The following is a 19,064-nucleotide window of genomic DNA, read 5'->3' on the forward strand; positions in this document are numbered from 1 at the left end:
TTCTGGATCAAAATCAAGGTCCAGATCAATGTAAGTATATATATCCACTTGCATGTTGGTAATGGTGGTTTAGACAGCAGCCCCCTAATAATCAATATAGCACAGGACAGGAAGGGCTCTCATAGGGACAATAGCTTAGCTGCAAGCCAATAAGGCATTTGTTTTTCAATGCAAGATCTCAATGTTTTTTTTGTTAGTGAATTAAAACATTCTTTAGAGCTGCCCTCAGACTGATACATTTTACCTGCGCTGACACATTGTAACAAAGAGAGATTTGTGCCCCCAATATATTCACACAGGATTTAGAGTGGATACAGCTGTACAGATGTGTTGAGTCTTAGAACTTTTTCTCCAGCCTTAAGCTATGTTCCAACACCATCTATTTTTGCCTGTTTCACAGCTATCTTTTTTAAGACTGATTTTGAGGCCAAATAACACCTGTTATTTCACAATGACGCCGTTTTTACACTAATAATGACCGCTGTTATAAAATAGACTGGTGTAAAAACTTTCAATTCAAACCTAAGAAAATAGCTAAAATAATCATACTACAACAATTAATCTTTATTAAGATAAAAATGTGGAAGGCTGTTTTCACAATACATTTGCCCTGCATTATTGATGTGCAATGCCCAGTGTTGGAAGTCAAACCCTAAACATCAATCATTCAGAGCAGGTAAGGGGGGAGGAGGCCTGCATGCTTCAGCTCAGCACAGCCTTTATGACACTCAAGCTTGGAAGAAAAGCATGATTTTATAACTTTGCAAATAGCAATTAGCTAAGAGGTGGGTACCATTTGCTCTGTCTCTCAATTCACTATCTGCAGCTCTGACCATGATATAGAGCTGACAGTTTCCCTTTAACTGATGTATGAAATATAATAGACCTATGAGACGTTAACACTGTGGATCCCAAGACTCTTTACAGTAAGTCAAACATCACACTGAGTCTCTCAGTGTCCATCCAAGGTATACACCAGGGGACTCTTTGACATATAATTCTGATGTATTCTTATGTCAGAAGCCATTTAGTGGCAGCCGTCATATATCCCATGCTATAAGACGTATATGTCATAGTACTGTATACTTTTTATTGTATCCTGCTCTATAGATTAGAGCAAAAGTCTATGCTATTCCAGCCAGCAAACCACCCAGTGGATGACCTACTTGTGTCTTCCAATAGGTAAAGTGGATCTATGTTTACTGTACAATCTGCCAGCTACCCTGGAACATAGAGCAGTGTTAAAACAGTGTGAAAAGGGCCTAACGGGACCCAGTGCGTTGGGAGCCTCCCCATACACAGGATACAGCAGCTTGTAGACATTCTTAAGGAAATGACAGACTCGTCCCACTCATCCTCACCTTTTTGAAGAGCCTGATGACATCCTCACTGATGTGTGACAGCCTGACAATGACATTGTTTAGAAAGATGTCATTCAATGTGGCATGGTCTTTACTCTCACGCCGGGTCTGGGCCAGGACCAGATACCAACAGTTCACAGGAGAGAGGAGATGCTGATCTTTCCTGGAAAATAACAAGAATATATATATATATATATATATATATATATATATATATATATATATATATACATACATATATGCATTGACGAAAATAAACAATACTAAAGACAGAAGAACCTTGTCTGTTCTATCAGGATATTTAGCTGTTTCTTATTTATACCTGTTTCTTAAAAGTTGGGTGGCCACCAACATGGCTCTTATTACCGTTCTCAAATGGATTACATAACAAGTTTTAAGTTCTACATTTTTATCTATTTCTGAGAAAGCTGATACATGCCTCCTGTCCATATCTGTAAATAAGTAGGAAAATCTGCCTTACAGTTTGCCCAAATAGAACTAGATAAAACCCAGGCTGTTAGGACAGGTTCCTAGTGAAAAATGCTGCGCTGTGCAAGTCTTCTCCTGCGCAGTAAATACTATGCACCAATAGTAGAGCCATAAATGCCAAGCCGACATTTATCATTGTCCTTAACCTCCATTGTCCTTAATAAGTGATAATTCTTGTACAGACAGAAAATCAATGGGAATTGAGCTTAGTAATAGAATGATGAAATTCCCCCCTAGAAGAAAAACAGAAACCAGAAAGCTTGATTTCGCAGCAATGCCATGAACAGGAAGGGACTACAAGATCCAGCATGTTAAAGAAGCCTGAGTTTGTGTTAGACCCTCTAAGCTAAGGTGTAAGCTAAAGTATGAAGGTCCTGCATCAAAATGAAAATGAAGCCACCTGTGGTTGGTGACACTAACACCACACTTTCCCGGTGAGCGCCATAAGAATACTGCCCCCCCCCCCCCCGGAGAGCATCCTTTGCCCTCTCCCCTCTATAATACTGCGAGAACCATACAGAGGATGGGGAGAGGAGTATAAACACATCTTTGATGAATGTCCACAGCCACTTTATTCGTCAGGGAAAGTCGGGTCCTCGTTCTTGAGATCTCAGGGGGTCCCAGCAATCGGAATGCTGTGAACAGGGCATAACTTGATTGATGTAGGTTACTTGATGTAGGATCTATCTCCTGTGCTATAGCCATAGTAGCAGCTGGGTTGTTAAATCAGGATGGTCATGCAGGTTGCATGACTGTAACCCAAGATATGATTACATTTCTCTATATAGCAATGTCAGCAGTTTTAAAACTGCTGAACAATTCCTCCTGAAAAGGTTTGCCTTTCATCAACATTCTGTTCGTATGATATGTCATGGCCTTTCTTCATTGTTCACCCATAGCTTTGCTCTCTCCTTATGTAGTAAGGGCCCTTAAAGGCGCAGAGAACTAGTCGAGAACATACCCTCTGAACACCTTTAATTACTCTTACTAGTTTTGCACTAGTATTACATCCCTGCACCTGAAGAGCTGCAGATACCTTTATAGGAGGGGGTGCTGCATCCAATTCTCACCAAAAGAATCATAAACCTTGAGTGAGACCCCTATGCCAAAGCTGTATATCATCCCATGGCTAACAAGTGTGATCTGTGAGGGTATTAGTGGTAAGCACCATCTCTCCCTATAACAATACTGGAAAATATCTTCAGCAGCAAAAAGCACTGCTATCAGTGCACCACCTATAAAATGGGGCAATATCCTAAAGATACTACCCATTCCACACAGGATCAAGTTCTTATAATTCATTCAGTTCTACAGTATGTCCTCATTCTTTGTTTGTCCAACTGACAGCAAATCAAGGCCAAGTTGTTCTGGGGCTTTCATGCCTAAAAAAACATCTGAAATGACTAGTAATCTATACAGGCTTATTATTATACCATTGCTTAGGTAGAGAGGATGGTGACTGCCCCCACATGCTAAAACATTAACCCCTCCCTTTCCATGACATCATGGTGACATGCTTACTTAAAGTGATGCTGCTCCCGGGCGCTGCGGACCTTGGAGGAGAACCTCTCGGCCAGTTTCTCCAAGCTGCGGGAATATTCCAGTTCTATCTCTGCCTTCCTGCGGAAGAACTCCTGCAGGTCCTGGAGAAGGGCCAGCCGGGACTCGGATTGTTGCTCCAGGCACTTAAACTGTTCAACCAGCTGGCTGCGGATCTCTGCACAGAAAGAAACATAGAGAAAGGACGGTCAAACACGCTGCCCCCAAGGTAGACCATTAATATCTTGCCTGGCAGGAGATGAAGCCTTGAGAAAGAGGTCAGCTAATTACAGTGTACAGGAGGCTTCACGTGTTCTCCAGAACCAGAACAAAGATTTTTCAATGTCATTTGTTGTTTTCTCCCAAGTCAATTCTAAAGTTAAACATAGAGTATGAAGAACAAGGCGCTGTCACATGAGAGCGCAATCTGCTGACTGTTTCCATATACAATATGACCTCTCCAATGCTTCCAAGCCTTTATTATATGAGAGAGGGATCATGCTGGTACTCGCAGTGTGGCAATACCACTCATGGCATGTCAATCAGGATCCAAAGGCCTTGTATTTCAGCACAGCAGACAGGAAGTGTACTGTGTACAGGAAAATATCTTCCCCATAGTTAATACATTTGCAATACATGCCTTTCAACAAGAAGCCAATATATACTTTGGCCTTAGAGGTGCTTTATTTATCTTTGGTTAACTATTTGTATATAGTGTGTTTAGGCAAATGTACTGTATACAATTTATCCTTGGCATCATCTACAATGTGTCAGCCATAGTTACAATGATTCTGTTCAGCATTAGGAACAGCTGAGACATAACATCTGGACCCTGCCTTGGGCTCTTGTCAGGACCTTGGACAGCTGCCCTAGAATTTCCTCAGGGCCTACCCCACCTATTCCATACTATGTCCTCATAGCTTGAGCTAATGGTCCCCCGATAATCTTTGCATACATAAAAATATTTGTGGAGTTCATGCATCCTCAATCTGCAATATCAAAATGTTCTCACAAAGAATGTGTTTAGGGATATGTGGCCAATGGGCCTTTCTGATCACAATCATTGACATAACCCAACCACTGGACATGCCAATAACACACCTCTATTATTTTGTCTGCATAGAATACTGCACCTTCAAACAAGACCCAATCACTAAACCTGTCCACAATGCAAGTCTATTATAATCTATACTTATAACACTACAACTCCCAACATGGTCTGACCACTGGACATGACTAGTTCCTTTACATACAACACTACAACCCCCAACATAACTGAGAGGAATGAGTTAATCCATCCAAAGTTTGAAAGAAAAATAAATCCTTTTCCATCCAAAGTTTGAAAGAAACAATAAGACTTTTTCTCATGGAACTTTCACTGAACTTGTTCAAGGATATACAGCTGGTCTCGAGATTATGGAACTCTCCTATGTGACTGAACCTGTTCCCAGCAGATAATGAACCTGTTCCCAGCAGATAATAAATGTTATTCTATAATTCTCATAAGCAGATAACAAATGTTTTTTAGCATCCTTATGTATGTATCAACATCCTTATGTAAACAATTTTAATTGAACATTTAATACCATATCTGTCAAAATATATCCATAGTTATTAGTTTTTTGAAGTTGATGACGTATATAGTGTATGACTTTGCATTTTACATTCATATCCATTGGTTTTTTCTGTATAAACAAAGGTGGGTTCTCAGAGATAGTTGGAACATTGCTTACCTAAGAATGTTTTGTCTCAAGAACTATTTCCCTCAGAGACATGTTTATCAGTGTTCAAGGACATTCTCAGAGGAAAGCTGACTGTCTGTTACAGTGGGAATAATGTGAAAGTATCATTGCACAGAATGTGTTGTTCTAACCTTTTTAAATAATAATAATGGATACTAATATAGATGCTATTGCGCATGACTGAATATCTAAATCACTAGCACCGCCTCATCTAGGCCTTATTAGCATTTGTTACCACCCTATATTTTATCTGTCTATAAAATGTGATCACCATAATAAAAAACTGGGCCCATTTACACCAGACTTGTTTGCAAGATACGTTGTCTGTGTCTTCATTCTAAGTGCATGGTGTGGGAGAGGGGATCCGGACCCATTCTCCAACTTAATTAGGAGACAGCCAACAACAGCAGGCCTTCTTTGGGAAGGCACCTCGACATTATTGGCGCCCGAACAGGGACACGCCCATTACATCGGGAGATCGGATGACCTGCACTGCTGTACCAGGGGAGAGAGAGGTGAACAAGGAGACCACAAAACCTGGCCAGGTAAGAGTAAAAAATTTGTTTACTCTTTTCTGTGCTCTCCTCCTTCACATCTTTTCTTACCTACCTCTGCAGAGTAAGTTATCAAAGTGAACTCACGATAGGCGTGTTAATTTGAACTTTGTTCTCCTCTTGTTGGCTGTTCTATGTCTGTTTGTCCTAGCCTGTGAGGGTTAGTATATAGTAGGCGAAGAATTGCTCATTCAGGCTAAAACTGTTACCCAGAGCCCGGCCGTGGTTGTCACAGGTCCTCATAGACACGGAGCGTTGTGCAGTGGGAACAGTGCCAGTGCTAAAACCACCTTGGAATGAGCCTAGTAGCCTAACTATACAAGGACGCTGGACAGTGGTCTGGTTGTTTCCAAGGGAAAGATCTGTAATATGCTAATTACTGTCCTCTGTATACTTGGGGTAACTTGTTTTGCAATCTACATAGCAGCAAGAGTGTATTTCAACATAAGAGAAGGAAGCCCTGAACCGTGGAATATTCTAAGTCCCAGCTTTTGGTAGTGATCCGTGGTCATAAGTGTACAGGACACAAGAAAGAAAATCATCAGTTGATCATTCTGGGTGCCTCCTGTTATACGATCACGAAGTAATTGATCCGTGGTCACAAGTGTACAGGACACAAGAAAGAAAATCATCAGTTGATCATTCTGGGTGCCTCCTGTTATACGATCACGAAGTAATATAAAATGGGACACACAGAATTAAAAGGGGTTTCTGCAACCCACATAGTGACCTGCCGATATGGCAAAGAACAAGCAAAAAGGGGTTTCTGCAACCCACATAGTGACCTGCCGATATGGCAAAGAACAAGAGAAAAAGGGCAAAAGCAATGTTGAAATATTTTAACATCCAACACGATGCTGTTTTTTAACCCCAATACTTGGACTAAAGTCCAAGAAACAAGGGGAGGGTTAATAATTGATAATGGGTGGACATGTCATGTGCCGGTTACCAGCAATATCTAGATAAGACAGAATATTGTAGTTTGTGTGGCAGACCCAAGCCACATCATTATGTTACACCATTGTACCCAGTTTATATCTGTATACAAACCCCAGATCCTGCGAAAAGCCAACCTACCTCCAATGGTGGCGTATAGACCCTTTGTTCTGCAGGAATCTTCCCTTTGGTCGGCTGTTGAAGTAGTTACTTTGATTTAAAGTGCCCCTTACCTGATAGTAAGACCAATGCCTTTTGTGGAGGTGGCAGCCTAACCTCAAATAGTGTACATTGCCATGTAAGTGTCTAAGTACAAAGCCACGTACTCAGACAAGGAGAACAGTCCAGCTCATTGCTAGATACAGTACTGAGAGAGCTGAATAGGTTAATTAATGCTGCGTAGTGAAGCAGCATACAAAGTACATAATGTGTGTTATTTGTTATGTTTTGTACAAGGCCATCAACCAGCTCTGAGGGCTGCAGATCACATGCAAGCAGCATTAGGGAAAAAAAAGAATCAGAGCTGTTAGTGTAGTGTAATGTAATGTACGCTCCTACATTATATACTGTTGTATTTCAGCCAGTCTTACTAAGCTGGTGTTCCGCTTTGGAAGTATGTTACGTGTTACAAAATGTTGATCATTTTCTGTTGTCCCGACCGTGGAACATTTGTTTATTTAGCTACGCCACTTTTTTGTAATCAGCCCTCAAAGATGGCGACTGAAAGCCAACCACTCCCCATATCATCCACGTCTGTATTATAATTGTGACGTCTCAAAACCATGCCCTAAGCCAACACCCCTATATCCGGTTATCTAGTCCGGTGGCCATTTTAACTCCTGGCATTTCTGTCCTCCGCCCATACTGCTTAGTGTCACTGAGGGGGCGGGCACAGGACTCTCCGATAGAGTCTAACAACTGTTTTGCACATTTATTAATGAATATTATTACCTGATGGTGAGGAAAGTTAGACAAAGGTTTGTAGGAAGGAAAAGCAATGAGACTGTTTGAAGGAGCCAGGTCTAGTAGATCTATTAGTGTATAAGATTGTTATACGGAAGTGTCAGTAGGAGGAGTCAGAGAGAAAAAGTATGTTGTAGGTATATATATATATCCCAATATATATATTGTAAGCAGTTTTTATTTAAGTGTGTGTCCTCAACGTATGATATTTCAAAAAAGAAGTAGTTCACTACAGTAAAATATATATATTTCTAAGGAGTAGTAACTTACTACTGTAATATATATTTCTATGTAACTTTATTGAACAAGTGTTTATATATATATATATATATATATATATATATATATATGTATATATGTGTATATATGTGTACACATCTATCCTAATAAGTTCTACGCAACTTGTTTTTTTCCTACTAAGTAATAAGTATGTGGGCCACTGTCCAAGGTTACAGTCTGGTGCATAAGAGCACAGCGCTGATATCTTCTGTAACTTCAAGGATGTTAGAAAAAAAAACTTCCAGTTTTAACTCTTGTATCTATGATTTCACTGCTCAAGGTTAGAAGTGAAGTGAGGTTACAGAGTGTTCTGTTTACTGATAAGAGCAGCGGATTGAAGGAATATTCATTTCAGCTGATTTATTTAATTTTTTTATCAAAAGAAGTTTAATATGGGACGAGTGTACAGAGTTTGATTATTTTTTTAATGTTTTTATTTTTAGGGTTAACAGTTTTGTGATGATTATGGCAGACTAGCTCATGAATATATATGTATTGTTTTATCCCTAGTAAAGCCAAACCCATATCCATAGCTCCAGTCTGCACTCCTTATGCCCCCAATATATATATATATTTTGTGTATGGAAATGGGAGCAGCCCATTTTGATGGAGTAGCCAATTTTGATATTTTAAATTGTGAAAGATGAAAATGTAATTGAAAGCTCAAATATTAATGAAAGTTTAAAAGTTTTCATTGTAGATTATCTCAGACTTTTCAAGATGGATGACACAAGACGCAAGGATATATGTTACCGCCATGCAGAGTGACGTTCCACTGCAGAAACTGCTCCTGCCATAAGCTGGAGGTGAGGACAATCACTGAGACATGTAGGATGGTTGAAGGTAACTGTGCAGATGTCTATATGAAGCCCACCATTATGGGTTAATTGGCAAATTAGAGATTTGTTTGGTCCCTGGGCTTACCAAAAACACTTGAAAAAAAAAGAAAAAAAACCAAAAACTGTGTAATGTGAAGAAAAGCTGCCATAGAGCGGCTGACGCAACGTTCACGCAGACAAACCCTGATGCCAAAAAGGGTGATGGATGAAGCTGGTGATGCGGTGGTTTCTGTGCTCTTCCCAAGGTAACAGCGTACAAAGCGTACAAGGGAATGGGGAGATGTTTCCAGTCTCTTCCTGAGGTAACCGTACATAGTGTACAGGTGGAGGAGGAGATGTGGATCTGTTTGTTTTTAAGTCTTTTCCAGAAACAATCAGCAACAAGCTGTGAGACCAGCGGATGGAGAAGAGGTACAGGGTAAAGATGGCATCCAATAACTATTTGCCGACAGCCTTGTATCCCACTGTAAGTGATCTGACAAAACCAGCAGAAGGAAGCCATGTGTAATGTGGTGTATAGTATCCTCACATTGGGCGGCCCAGGGGACAACAAATATAGCAGAGAGGGTTGTGTACGGCTGTATTGTCTACACCTGCCATAACCTACTGTAAGTAACACGGTAAAGTGCCTGTCTGCATAGTCTGTCATCTTCCTGCCTGTTTCAGGGAATGTAAGTGGACGTCATCCACCTGCCACAGGTGGCCTATATAGGTATCTCCTTGTTTGTATTGGTGTCTTCTTTACAGGTCAAGCCAAAGCTATGGGAGACAACAAAGCCAATGTCTGAGGTGATACTAGTGGCCTTAAAAGAAGCGATATAACTGAGGCCAAGAGTCCAAGTGTCTGTAAAGAGGCCTGTCAGTCAAAAGATGGGTTTAAGGATAAAGGATCTATACCAATGCTACTATTACAAAAAGGATCATATGATATATTATTCTCATAAAAAGGCTTTGAAACCTTAGCTGATGTATCGTTTACACTTTGCTTTTATTTCTATGGTGGTTATTTTATGTGTAATATGTGATGATCTCAGTCAGACAAGAGACAATTCAGTAGGATCCAAATATTATATCGGTAATAAGCGCCCAGTCACTTCATATTATTGGTGTATGTATAATACTATATGATTATGTACAGGAAGAGATGTGACCATGCGACCAGTCATTAGACCTGTGGGATCTAATCATAAAGACGTTTTCTAGGTACAAAATAAAGTAAAAAGACTAAAAAGAAGTGGAAATTTTGAGAATCCGGTACTGAAGATTGTGAATTCACTATCTGGTTATTATAAGTGAATCTAGTGGTTACATAGTAGGTCACATTGTGGAGATTTTATTGCATTTACCTGTTGTGCTGTTTTTAATTTATGTGTCAATCAACTTTTTATTTTAATTTTGCCATGAGATAAGATTTGCTCACATCTAAACTTTCCTTTTTCAGAAACTTTTTAAAGTCCTTGTTATAGAGTCACGTCTGTTATATACAGTGATAAGACAATAAGGTTTGGTTATTTTGATAAAATCCGGAGAGGTATTTGTCATATATATATGTTATTTTGGGTATTGATAATAAGCTTTTATTTGTTTTGTTGTAACTAAGCTGTATATTTATGTATACTGTACAGACTCACCCATTGTTTAGTATTTTCTTTCGGTTATTGCAGACCTACCTATCTCATCTGCTGTAAGTTTGTTCCGCCATCTATAACTCTCAACAAATTTTTTAGTACTTTATTTCTGTATCTTATGGTGATGCAAACTTGGGACAAATTAGTTGAAGCCACAGACTATTTAGATGATCAGATATTTGACATACTGGATATACTCAACACCTCAGTAGCAGTGCAGAGGCAACTTAACCAGCACACTGTGGTGCTTGATTTTCTGACTGCTACTCAAGGGGGGATGTGTCAGATCATGATGTTTCTTTTATTGGTCTATTGTGTAATCAAAGGATTATGCTGTTGTTGTCAGAAAGTTACAAAGACTAAATCTTATACTCTATAAGTAATGATGTTTGTTTCTTTTCCTTCTAGATTGGCGTTATGATGAGGAAATCTCTTGGAGGAGGATATGCCCATGTGGCTCTAGGTGATGGTGTTGGACCCAGAAGCATCCGCACCCTGACAACCCGCGGTTAGAGAGTGTTTAGGGTACATATTGGGATTTAATCCTGTCCAGGACCCAGATTTCTTCATCATCGCCAAAAAGGGGGGACACTGAGAGGAATGAGTTAATCCATCCAAAGTTTGAAAGAAAAATAAATCCTTTTCCATCCAAAGTTTGAAAGAAACAATAAGACTTTTTCTCATGGAACTTTCACTGAACTTGTTCAAGGATATACAGCTGGTCTCGAGATTATGGAACTCTCCTATGTGACTGAACCTGTTCCCAGCAGATAATGAACCTGTTCCCAGCAGATAATAAATGTTATTCTATAATTCTCATAAGCAGATAACAAATGTTTTTTAGCATCCTTATGTATGTATCAACATCCTTATGTAAACAATTTTAATTGAACATTTAATACCATATCTGTCAAAATATATCCATAGTTATTAGTTTTTTGAAGTTGATGACGTATATAGTGTATGACTTTGCATTTTACATTCATATCCATTGGTTTTTTCTGTATAAACAAAGGTGGGTTCTCAGAGATAGTTGGAACATTGCTTACCTAAGAATGTTTTGTCTCAAGAACTATTTCCCTCAGAGACATGTTTATCAGTGTTCAAGGACATTCTCAGAGGAAAGCTGACTGTCTGTTACAGTGGGAATAATGTGAAAGTATCATTGCACAGAATGTGTTGTTCTAACCTTTTTAAATAATAATAATGGATACTAATATAGATGCTATTGCGCATGACTGAATATCTAAATCACTAGCACCGCCTCATCTAGGCCTTATTAGCATTTGTTACCACCCTATATTTTATCTGTCTATAAAATGTGATCACCATAATAAAAAACTGGGCCCATTTACACCAGACTTGTTTGCAAGATACGTTGTCTGTGTCTTCATTCTAAGTGCATGGTGTGGGAGAGGGGATCCGGACCCATTCTCCAACTTAATTAGGAGACAGCCAACAACAGCAGGCCTTCTTTGGGAAGGCACCTCGACAATAACCATAATGTAAATCTTTTACAAAACACTTAAAAGGGTTAACTCTGCTACGTGTCACATTACAGTGGTTCTTGTCTTCTGCTTGGCATTCGGAGGACAAATTACAATGCTTGTATTTTATATAATTGCTACTTAAACCGCAAACACATGTGGCTCGGCCCATAGAGACAGAGGAAAGGGACGTCGCGTTTCAGGACAAAGCGATGAAAGCTGCACTGCGCGGAGTGTAAAGCGTCGCTCTGTGCTGCAGTTTATCTGTGCAGATTGATCCGCCGGGGATTCCCTTGGCAGAGCCTGTGTGTCCCGGCAGATAAAGCTGACACCTTGCACTCTCTGTCTGCACCTTTAAAGCCTCTATTTCCGGCTCTTATTTTAGTTCCAAGTAATTTTGTAATCTGTAATTAGAAGCTCTGCGGGGAGCACTCGGAAGAAGTGGCTTCAGAGCAAAAATGGGTCTTAGGAGGAGGCAGAGGAAGTTACTATCATAGGAGAAGCATTTCTTGGATCACTGCTAGCTGCCACAATAGCCAGACACATAAATTAGAAGCTCTACTGAGTCTCCATTACAATGTCCTACTCTTCCCCCCCCCCACCCCCATCGATGGGCCCCAAGAAGGGGTAGCCGTACGCAGGTGCAAGCTGGGTTACAAACATCAAAAAAAAAAAATTATGTTATGAATTAAATGCCGTTTAGTGATGCCGTTTGGTGGGTTAGGTAGGGCTGCCAAGGGGAGATTGACGCAACCAAACTCTATACAGAGAGTGAAGAGGGAGATGACAGGAGTAAGTTAAGAGAGACTAAAGTTACAACAACATCAAAAACTGCACAAGAGTATTAGATATCAACCAAGGGCTTGATTCAAAGCTGAGACTGGTCAGTACTACTCAACTACTCCATGTTGCTGCTCCTTAGGGTGTGTATGTGTAGAGGAGCAGGATTCCCTCTTCTCTGTGTATGCAGTGTATAGAAACAATAAGGGCTAGACCCCCCCCCCCCCTACCAGACCAGGGACAACCCAATGTTAGAGTTCATTTAAGAACATAGCGGGAGATTTATCAAACAAGGTGTAAAGTGAAACTGGCTCAGTTGCCCCTAGCAACCAATCAGATTCCACCTTTCATTTTCCAAAGAGTCTGTGAGGAATGAAAAGTGGAATCTGATTGGTTGCTAGGGGCAACTGAGCCAGTTTCACTTTACACCATGTTTGATAAATCCCCCCCTAAGAGACTGTAAAGCAAATATCTGATTAAAAATGTCATGTATAAGTTATAACAATGGACAGAAATAGTGCTACTTCTTACGCACACACACAATCGCTTATCCCTAAAAGTAACCAAAAAATTAGGCATGCGCTAATACTTCTCACAGCTGAAGACTTGTTACAGTGTATCCAGTCCACTCACTTGATTTTACCTGCAATGATATATTGTAATGCTGAGACATTTGTGCTGCTAATGTGTTTAGCTCAAAGACTATTGTCTACAACTATACCAAACCCACAGCTATGAGTGCTATTCAGTCTGTACAGCTTTTAAGCCTTCAGGTATAATGTTCTCATTTACAAGCAAATATATCTAAAATGGAAAATTGCTGAACCATTCTTTCTACAATTAACAACCAAATTATGATCAAGTCTTATTATAATGACAAGACTAGGACACAGGATTTGGGGGTGGGGGGCTGCTATTTACAGATAAAGATAAATGTCACAACTTTAGGGTAACTTTACGTGAATTTGCTGTAGAGTTTCTACAACTGATCTACAACGGTTTTTAAATACATTGGAGTTCGCTAATCTCTAATTACAAACTTGGGGGCCTTCTACATGGACAAATTAGTGTTCCTAGGAATTGCCAACAATTGGTCTGTGTAAGAAGACAAGCATTCAGCCAATAAACAAGAAAACGCTCCTTCATCAGCTGAGCGGATCTTTTGCGCAGCCCATTAAATGCATTGTAGTTGGCTGATGTACAGTTCACAATGATGCATTGAATGGGTCGCACAATTGATCGCACCTTGTGAAGACAAAGCAAATAAGGATCAAACACAGAATTTAGTGCTCACTTGTAGCAGCCGTTGGACCATGTAAAAGGGCCCTTAGATGAACAGACTTGAAATACACTGATTTATCACAGTGGCTCCAGCTACTGTAGTCTGTCTTTTCTAAAACTGTATTCACACATTGCAATGTTGATGCTTTTTTGTCTCAACTTCAGTAAAATTGCTGCAAAAATCCACAAATTGTGCTAAAACTGTGCCACTGTTGCTATAATTTTACCAAAATCACAGCAGAAATGCACCAACAAAGCAACGTGTGAAAGCAAAGTGAATTTCACTGACAAATTTCAGTTTACACTAACCATTAGTTGGCATACTTCAGGCAAATCTAGTAAGCCAAAATGTGATGTTCTTTTAGACATGCACCCTTTCCGCCAATGCTTTGCCCCTACTTGGTAGGCCATGCACTTGCCAAGAAAAGTGCATTTTCCTGTTTTTTTGTTGCATATAGTATAATAAAGGTGGCACATGGGCCAACATTCTGGTGCATCAGGTATAGTAAATGTGGGCCATTTTTCTTTTTCATTTTGGTACATAAACACTGTAGATTCCCTGCACGTGACCCGCAGCAGACTCTTAAAACCTTATTTTTACATGTATTTTACCTAATTTATCCTATTCTCATCCTCTTATTATACTCCAATCACCTCCAGAGCTACTTTCAATTCTGTTAGTTGTCCTTGGAAACAGACAACTGTTTATCTACATGAACATGTCACCTGAAAAAATGATCTCTTACTACATGATACAACTACGATACATGAATAATGTACAATATATTACTCTCTGGTAATAATATACTGAATGCAGCTCTTAATGTGACTTAAGTAAAGAACCTAATACTGAGTTCCCATAATGTACTACCCTCTGGTAATGGTGTACTAGCAGAAGTATGAATGCAGCTCTACATGTGACTAGGGTAGAGAACCTAATACTTTATTATAATAAAGACCACATTCTAATCCCCTAATGTGAAAGGCAAGAAATGTTGTCAAAGGAAAGAAGCCCTTCTCACAGCAGGTTGCAACTTCAACTACTTAATAACTTGGCATTAGAAATGAAAATAATACTGGTAAAATCTTCTAAGAATAAGCTACTATGTATGCTTTATGTGGATAATGTTAGAGAAGGTTCTCCTTTAAATAGTGAAGAGCTCTTCCTATACAGTGATAATACAGCTCAGCCCTTATCTCTCGCTTATGATAAATGAACGTTCCCGGGTATTCCCATAACATTATTCTGCCACCTTCTTTAGTCTTTAGAAAAGAGGAAATTGAATCTGCCAACCTTCTGAGCGCGGAGTCACCGGAACATTCCTTATCTTTCCTGGTGAAACATAAAAGCAGAAACTAAAATATTCCACATGAAAGCTGATACAAAACCACGAATACTCCTCCATAAATAACCCTGTGCTCCATTAACCATTTAGCAGTATCGGGAATCGATAATCTGTCCAAACCCAGCAAGTGGATTGATCAGAAGGATTTACTGACCCAGCAGAACACTTGATGTAATGGCAGATCTGCTGAGCTTAGACTATCGGATGACCAAAGCCTTTCAGCCAAATTGTCCAGGCTAAGTGTATGGTGGGGGGTGTTATTCAGGCCAACACAAACATAACTCATCACTATGTCCATACAGTCACAATGGTTTCCCTTCTGTTGCCCCCCTCAACACACTCCCCTATTACATAATATTCTATATATATATATATATATATATATATATATAATATTTCATATTAAACTCTGTGATGGTATAGCTATGGTATAGCTATGATGGTATAGCTATGCAGTTCTCCACAGACTACGGTCTGGCCCTGACATACTTGTTTGTGTCCTTTCCCACTTGCAGACATACACCTTCTCAGCCTATTCCTGGGTTTCACAATCATTCTCCTCCTTAATCTGCCCCCTCTAAACCTCAGGACAAGACATATGACTCGCCACTGGCTCTGGCCAAGATGCAGAATATTCCAGGCAGAGTTAAATATTGTTCTGCAGTCATGCATGATCCGGCTGGAGCCATTCCCGGAGTTACCAAGGTGACGAGGGAAAAGAGCTGCATTCTGAAGCCAGGACTGTCCGACATGTCTGCACAACCAGGTCTGACATCGGAGAAGATGATCAGCCACAGGACCCACTATCAGCTGCATCACATCAGCCATGTATAATCTACATTTACCGATTACTTAATATAGACGAACCATCAAAGCTTCAAGAACCTGCTGCAAAGTCACTTACCATGTCCCTTACCACCATATGTGAATCATCAATCCTCATAAGGATCTACATACATCATAACCATGAAATAGTAGCTTATATAGTGAGATGTTTGTTCTGGCTTAGATAGATCCCTGTCATGATTTTATAGTACATCCCACTAAGCTACTGCAGTGGTGGCCATTTTGGTTGTCATGCACCTTTCAATGCAGTTGTCACTGTACGAAATAATGGTGCATGGGCATTTATGGACCCCCTCATATACAGGGGCCTGGTGCAGCTACAGCCTATGCATCCCCTGTTGCTGTGTCACAAGGTAATATCATGCATTTATGCCCTGGCATACAATCCCCAACAGCAACAGATTTGGCAGCCAAATTATTAAATGAATGACAACTAAGGGTGAGCCATCTTTTGACCCTGCATGCTACTGTCCACCATTACAGGCACCCAATTATCTCCACTTAGCACTGAAGAGGTTAATGCAGGCCCAGACAGCTGACATGCTGCTGCCCATTATATATGTAGAGGATTCAGAGGCAGGTTAGCTAGAGATGCCTGGAGAATTGGGAAACAGGATCCTTGGCTGTTCTTGCCATCTAGTGCAGCCAAATAGGAGAGTGAGGTGGGAGGGATGCAGAGATAGAGACACAGACAGGGAGACAATGAAAATGAATGGCACAAAAGACCTTCATCTATGCATATTACCAGCAGAGAAGGGCTGAATTTTCTCAGATGCAGGAGCACTGGGTTTGTCACATGTAACAGAGATAGGTTTATCAGATACCAAAGTAAATGCTCAATAAGGACACTAATGCTGCACTTACAAAATCAGGGTCCCCGTTATTCCACTCTTGTACCACTTTAGTTCTAACAACCTTCCTCAGGCAGGGGTGAGGTAAAAGGGAACACTGATTGTGTAACTACAATCTTCATATTCTTATAGTGCATTTACTCCTACGGGCCCTAGGACCAGACCCAATGATGTGCATGTGCACCCTATACATTGCGTTGTTTGATCCACTGCTGCTCTTATACACTCACCGGCCACTTTATTAGGTACACCTGTCCAACTACACGTTACCACTTAATTTCTAATCAGCCAATCACATGGCGGCAACTAGGCATGTAGACATGGTCAAGACAATCTCCTGCAGTTCAAACCGAGCATCTTTATTCGGAAGAAAGGTGATTTGAGTGCCTTTGAACGTGGCATGGTTGTTGGTGCCAGAAGGGCTGGTCTGAGTATTTCAGAAACTGCTGATCTACTGGGATTTTCACGCACAACCATCTCTAGGGTTTACAGAGAATGGTCCGAAAAAGAAAAAACATCCAGTGAGCGGCAGTTCTGTGGGCGGAAATGTCTTGTTGATGCCAGAGGTCAGAGGAGAATGGGCAGACTGGTTCCAGCTGATAGAAAGGCAACAGTGACTCAAATAGCCAACCGTTACAACCAAGGTAGGCAGAAGAGCATCTCTGAACGCACAGTACATCCAACTTTGAGGCAGATGGGCTACAGCAGCAGAAGACCACCCGTTACTAGCATGGTGTACCTAATAAAGTGGCCGGTGAGTGTATACTATAAACTATCAAATGCAGCAGAGCTACACTTGTCTGATGTAGCAGAAATGCTAAGTACAACTACGTAAGTTTATCTGTTTTCAGGTAGAACTGACATTCAGAGAGTAAAGGGTTAAACATGAGATTCAGCTCAGCTCATTGGTCACTTCTCCGATACCTTCCGCAGCACCATATAAATTTTTTTCTATATAACATTACCCTGAACTCCGGTGGCTGCTTTTCATCTTGTATGAAGCGATAATGTAATCAGTGGCTTTTATTACTGATATCACAGGAACATATTGATCCTACACCACCCGAATGCATCCTGACACTGCGTAGCACCTTACAGCAGGGATCAGCTACAGGGGGGAAAATAAGTATGTCATTTTTGGCAAGGTTTCCCACCTACAAAGTATGGAGAGGTCTGTAATTGTTATCATGGGTACACTTCACCTGGGAGGGACAGAATCTATAAAATCTACAAAAATCCAGGAAGTCACACTGTTTGAGTGTTAAATAATTATATAGCATTTTATTTCATGAAATAAGTACTGTATTTGATACAATAGAAAAACAGAACTTAATATTTGGGGCAGAAACCTTGATTTGCAATTACAGAGGTCAGGCGTCTCCTGTAGTTCTTGACCAAGTTTGTACACAGTGCAGCAGGAATTGTTTCCCACTCCTCTGCGGATCTTCTCCAGATTTTTTATGGTGTGCTTACACAGACAGATTATCTGGCAGATTATTAGCCAGGAATGGATTTGAGAAGAGGAGAAATCTCTTTCCTGTATGACCTGTTGTATGTTTATAGTCAGTTCCTGGCTTTAGCTTTAATAATCTGTCACATAAATTTGTCTGTGTAAAGGCATCCTTAGGTTTTGGGACAGTCACTGGGCAACACTGAGTTTCAGCTTCCTCCAAAGATTTTCTTTTGGGTTCATGTGAGCTAGGCCACCCCAGGACCTTTAAATGCTTCTTACAGCGCCACTCCCTAGGAGCCCTAACTATGTTGGAAGACCCAGCCACGACCCATCTTTAAAGCGACTATGTACCCACAATCTGCCCACCCCAAACCACTTGTACCTTCGGATAGCTGCTTTTAATCCAAGATCTGTCCTGGGGTCCGTTCGGCAGGTGATGCAGTTATTGTCCTAAAAAAAAACACTTTTAAACTTGCAGCCCCATGTCCAATGGCCCTGGCCTAGATTGTGTATGCATTATGCTGGCACAACCTCTCTGTCCCTCCTCCCTGCTCTCCTCATCATTAGGAATGCTCCAGGCAGATTGTCTCCATATCCTGCCAGTGGCATTCCTAATGATGAAGAGGGCAGGGAGGAGGGACGGAGGGATGGTGTACAGATAGGGCAGATATACTCTAGGCCACGGCCGTT

General features: G+C 40.5%; 1 protein-coding gene across 2 annotated transcripts in view; it reads right to left on the reverse strand.

The window, feature by feature from the left end:
* The window catches only part of SRGAP3 (SLIT-ROBO Rho GTPase activating protein 3), a 77,732-nt gene that overhangs the window by 25,651 nt on the left and 33,017 nt on the right, over positions 1-19,064 (reverse strand). For both annotated transcript variants that reach the window (XM_069966651.1, XM_069966650.1), the window contains exons 2-3: positions 3,372-3,567; positions 1,362-1,524 (exon numbers count right to left, since the gene is read on the reverse strand). In XM_069966651.1, the coding sequence (XP_069822752.1) occupies positions 1,362-1,524; positions 3,372-3,567 (359 nt within the window). The remainder of the gene's footprint in view (positions 1-1,361; positions 1,525-3,371; positions 3,568-19,064) is intronic.

Source organism: Dendropsophus ebraccatus, chromosome 4 (genome assembly GCF_027789765.1).
Source record: "Dendropsophus ebraccatus isolate aDenEbr1 chromosome 4, aDenEbr1.pat, whole genome shotgun sequence".
NCBI lineage: Eukaryota > Metazoa > Chordata > Amphibia > Anura > Hylidae > Dendropsophus > Dendropsophus ebraccatus.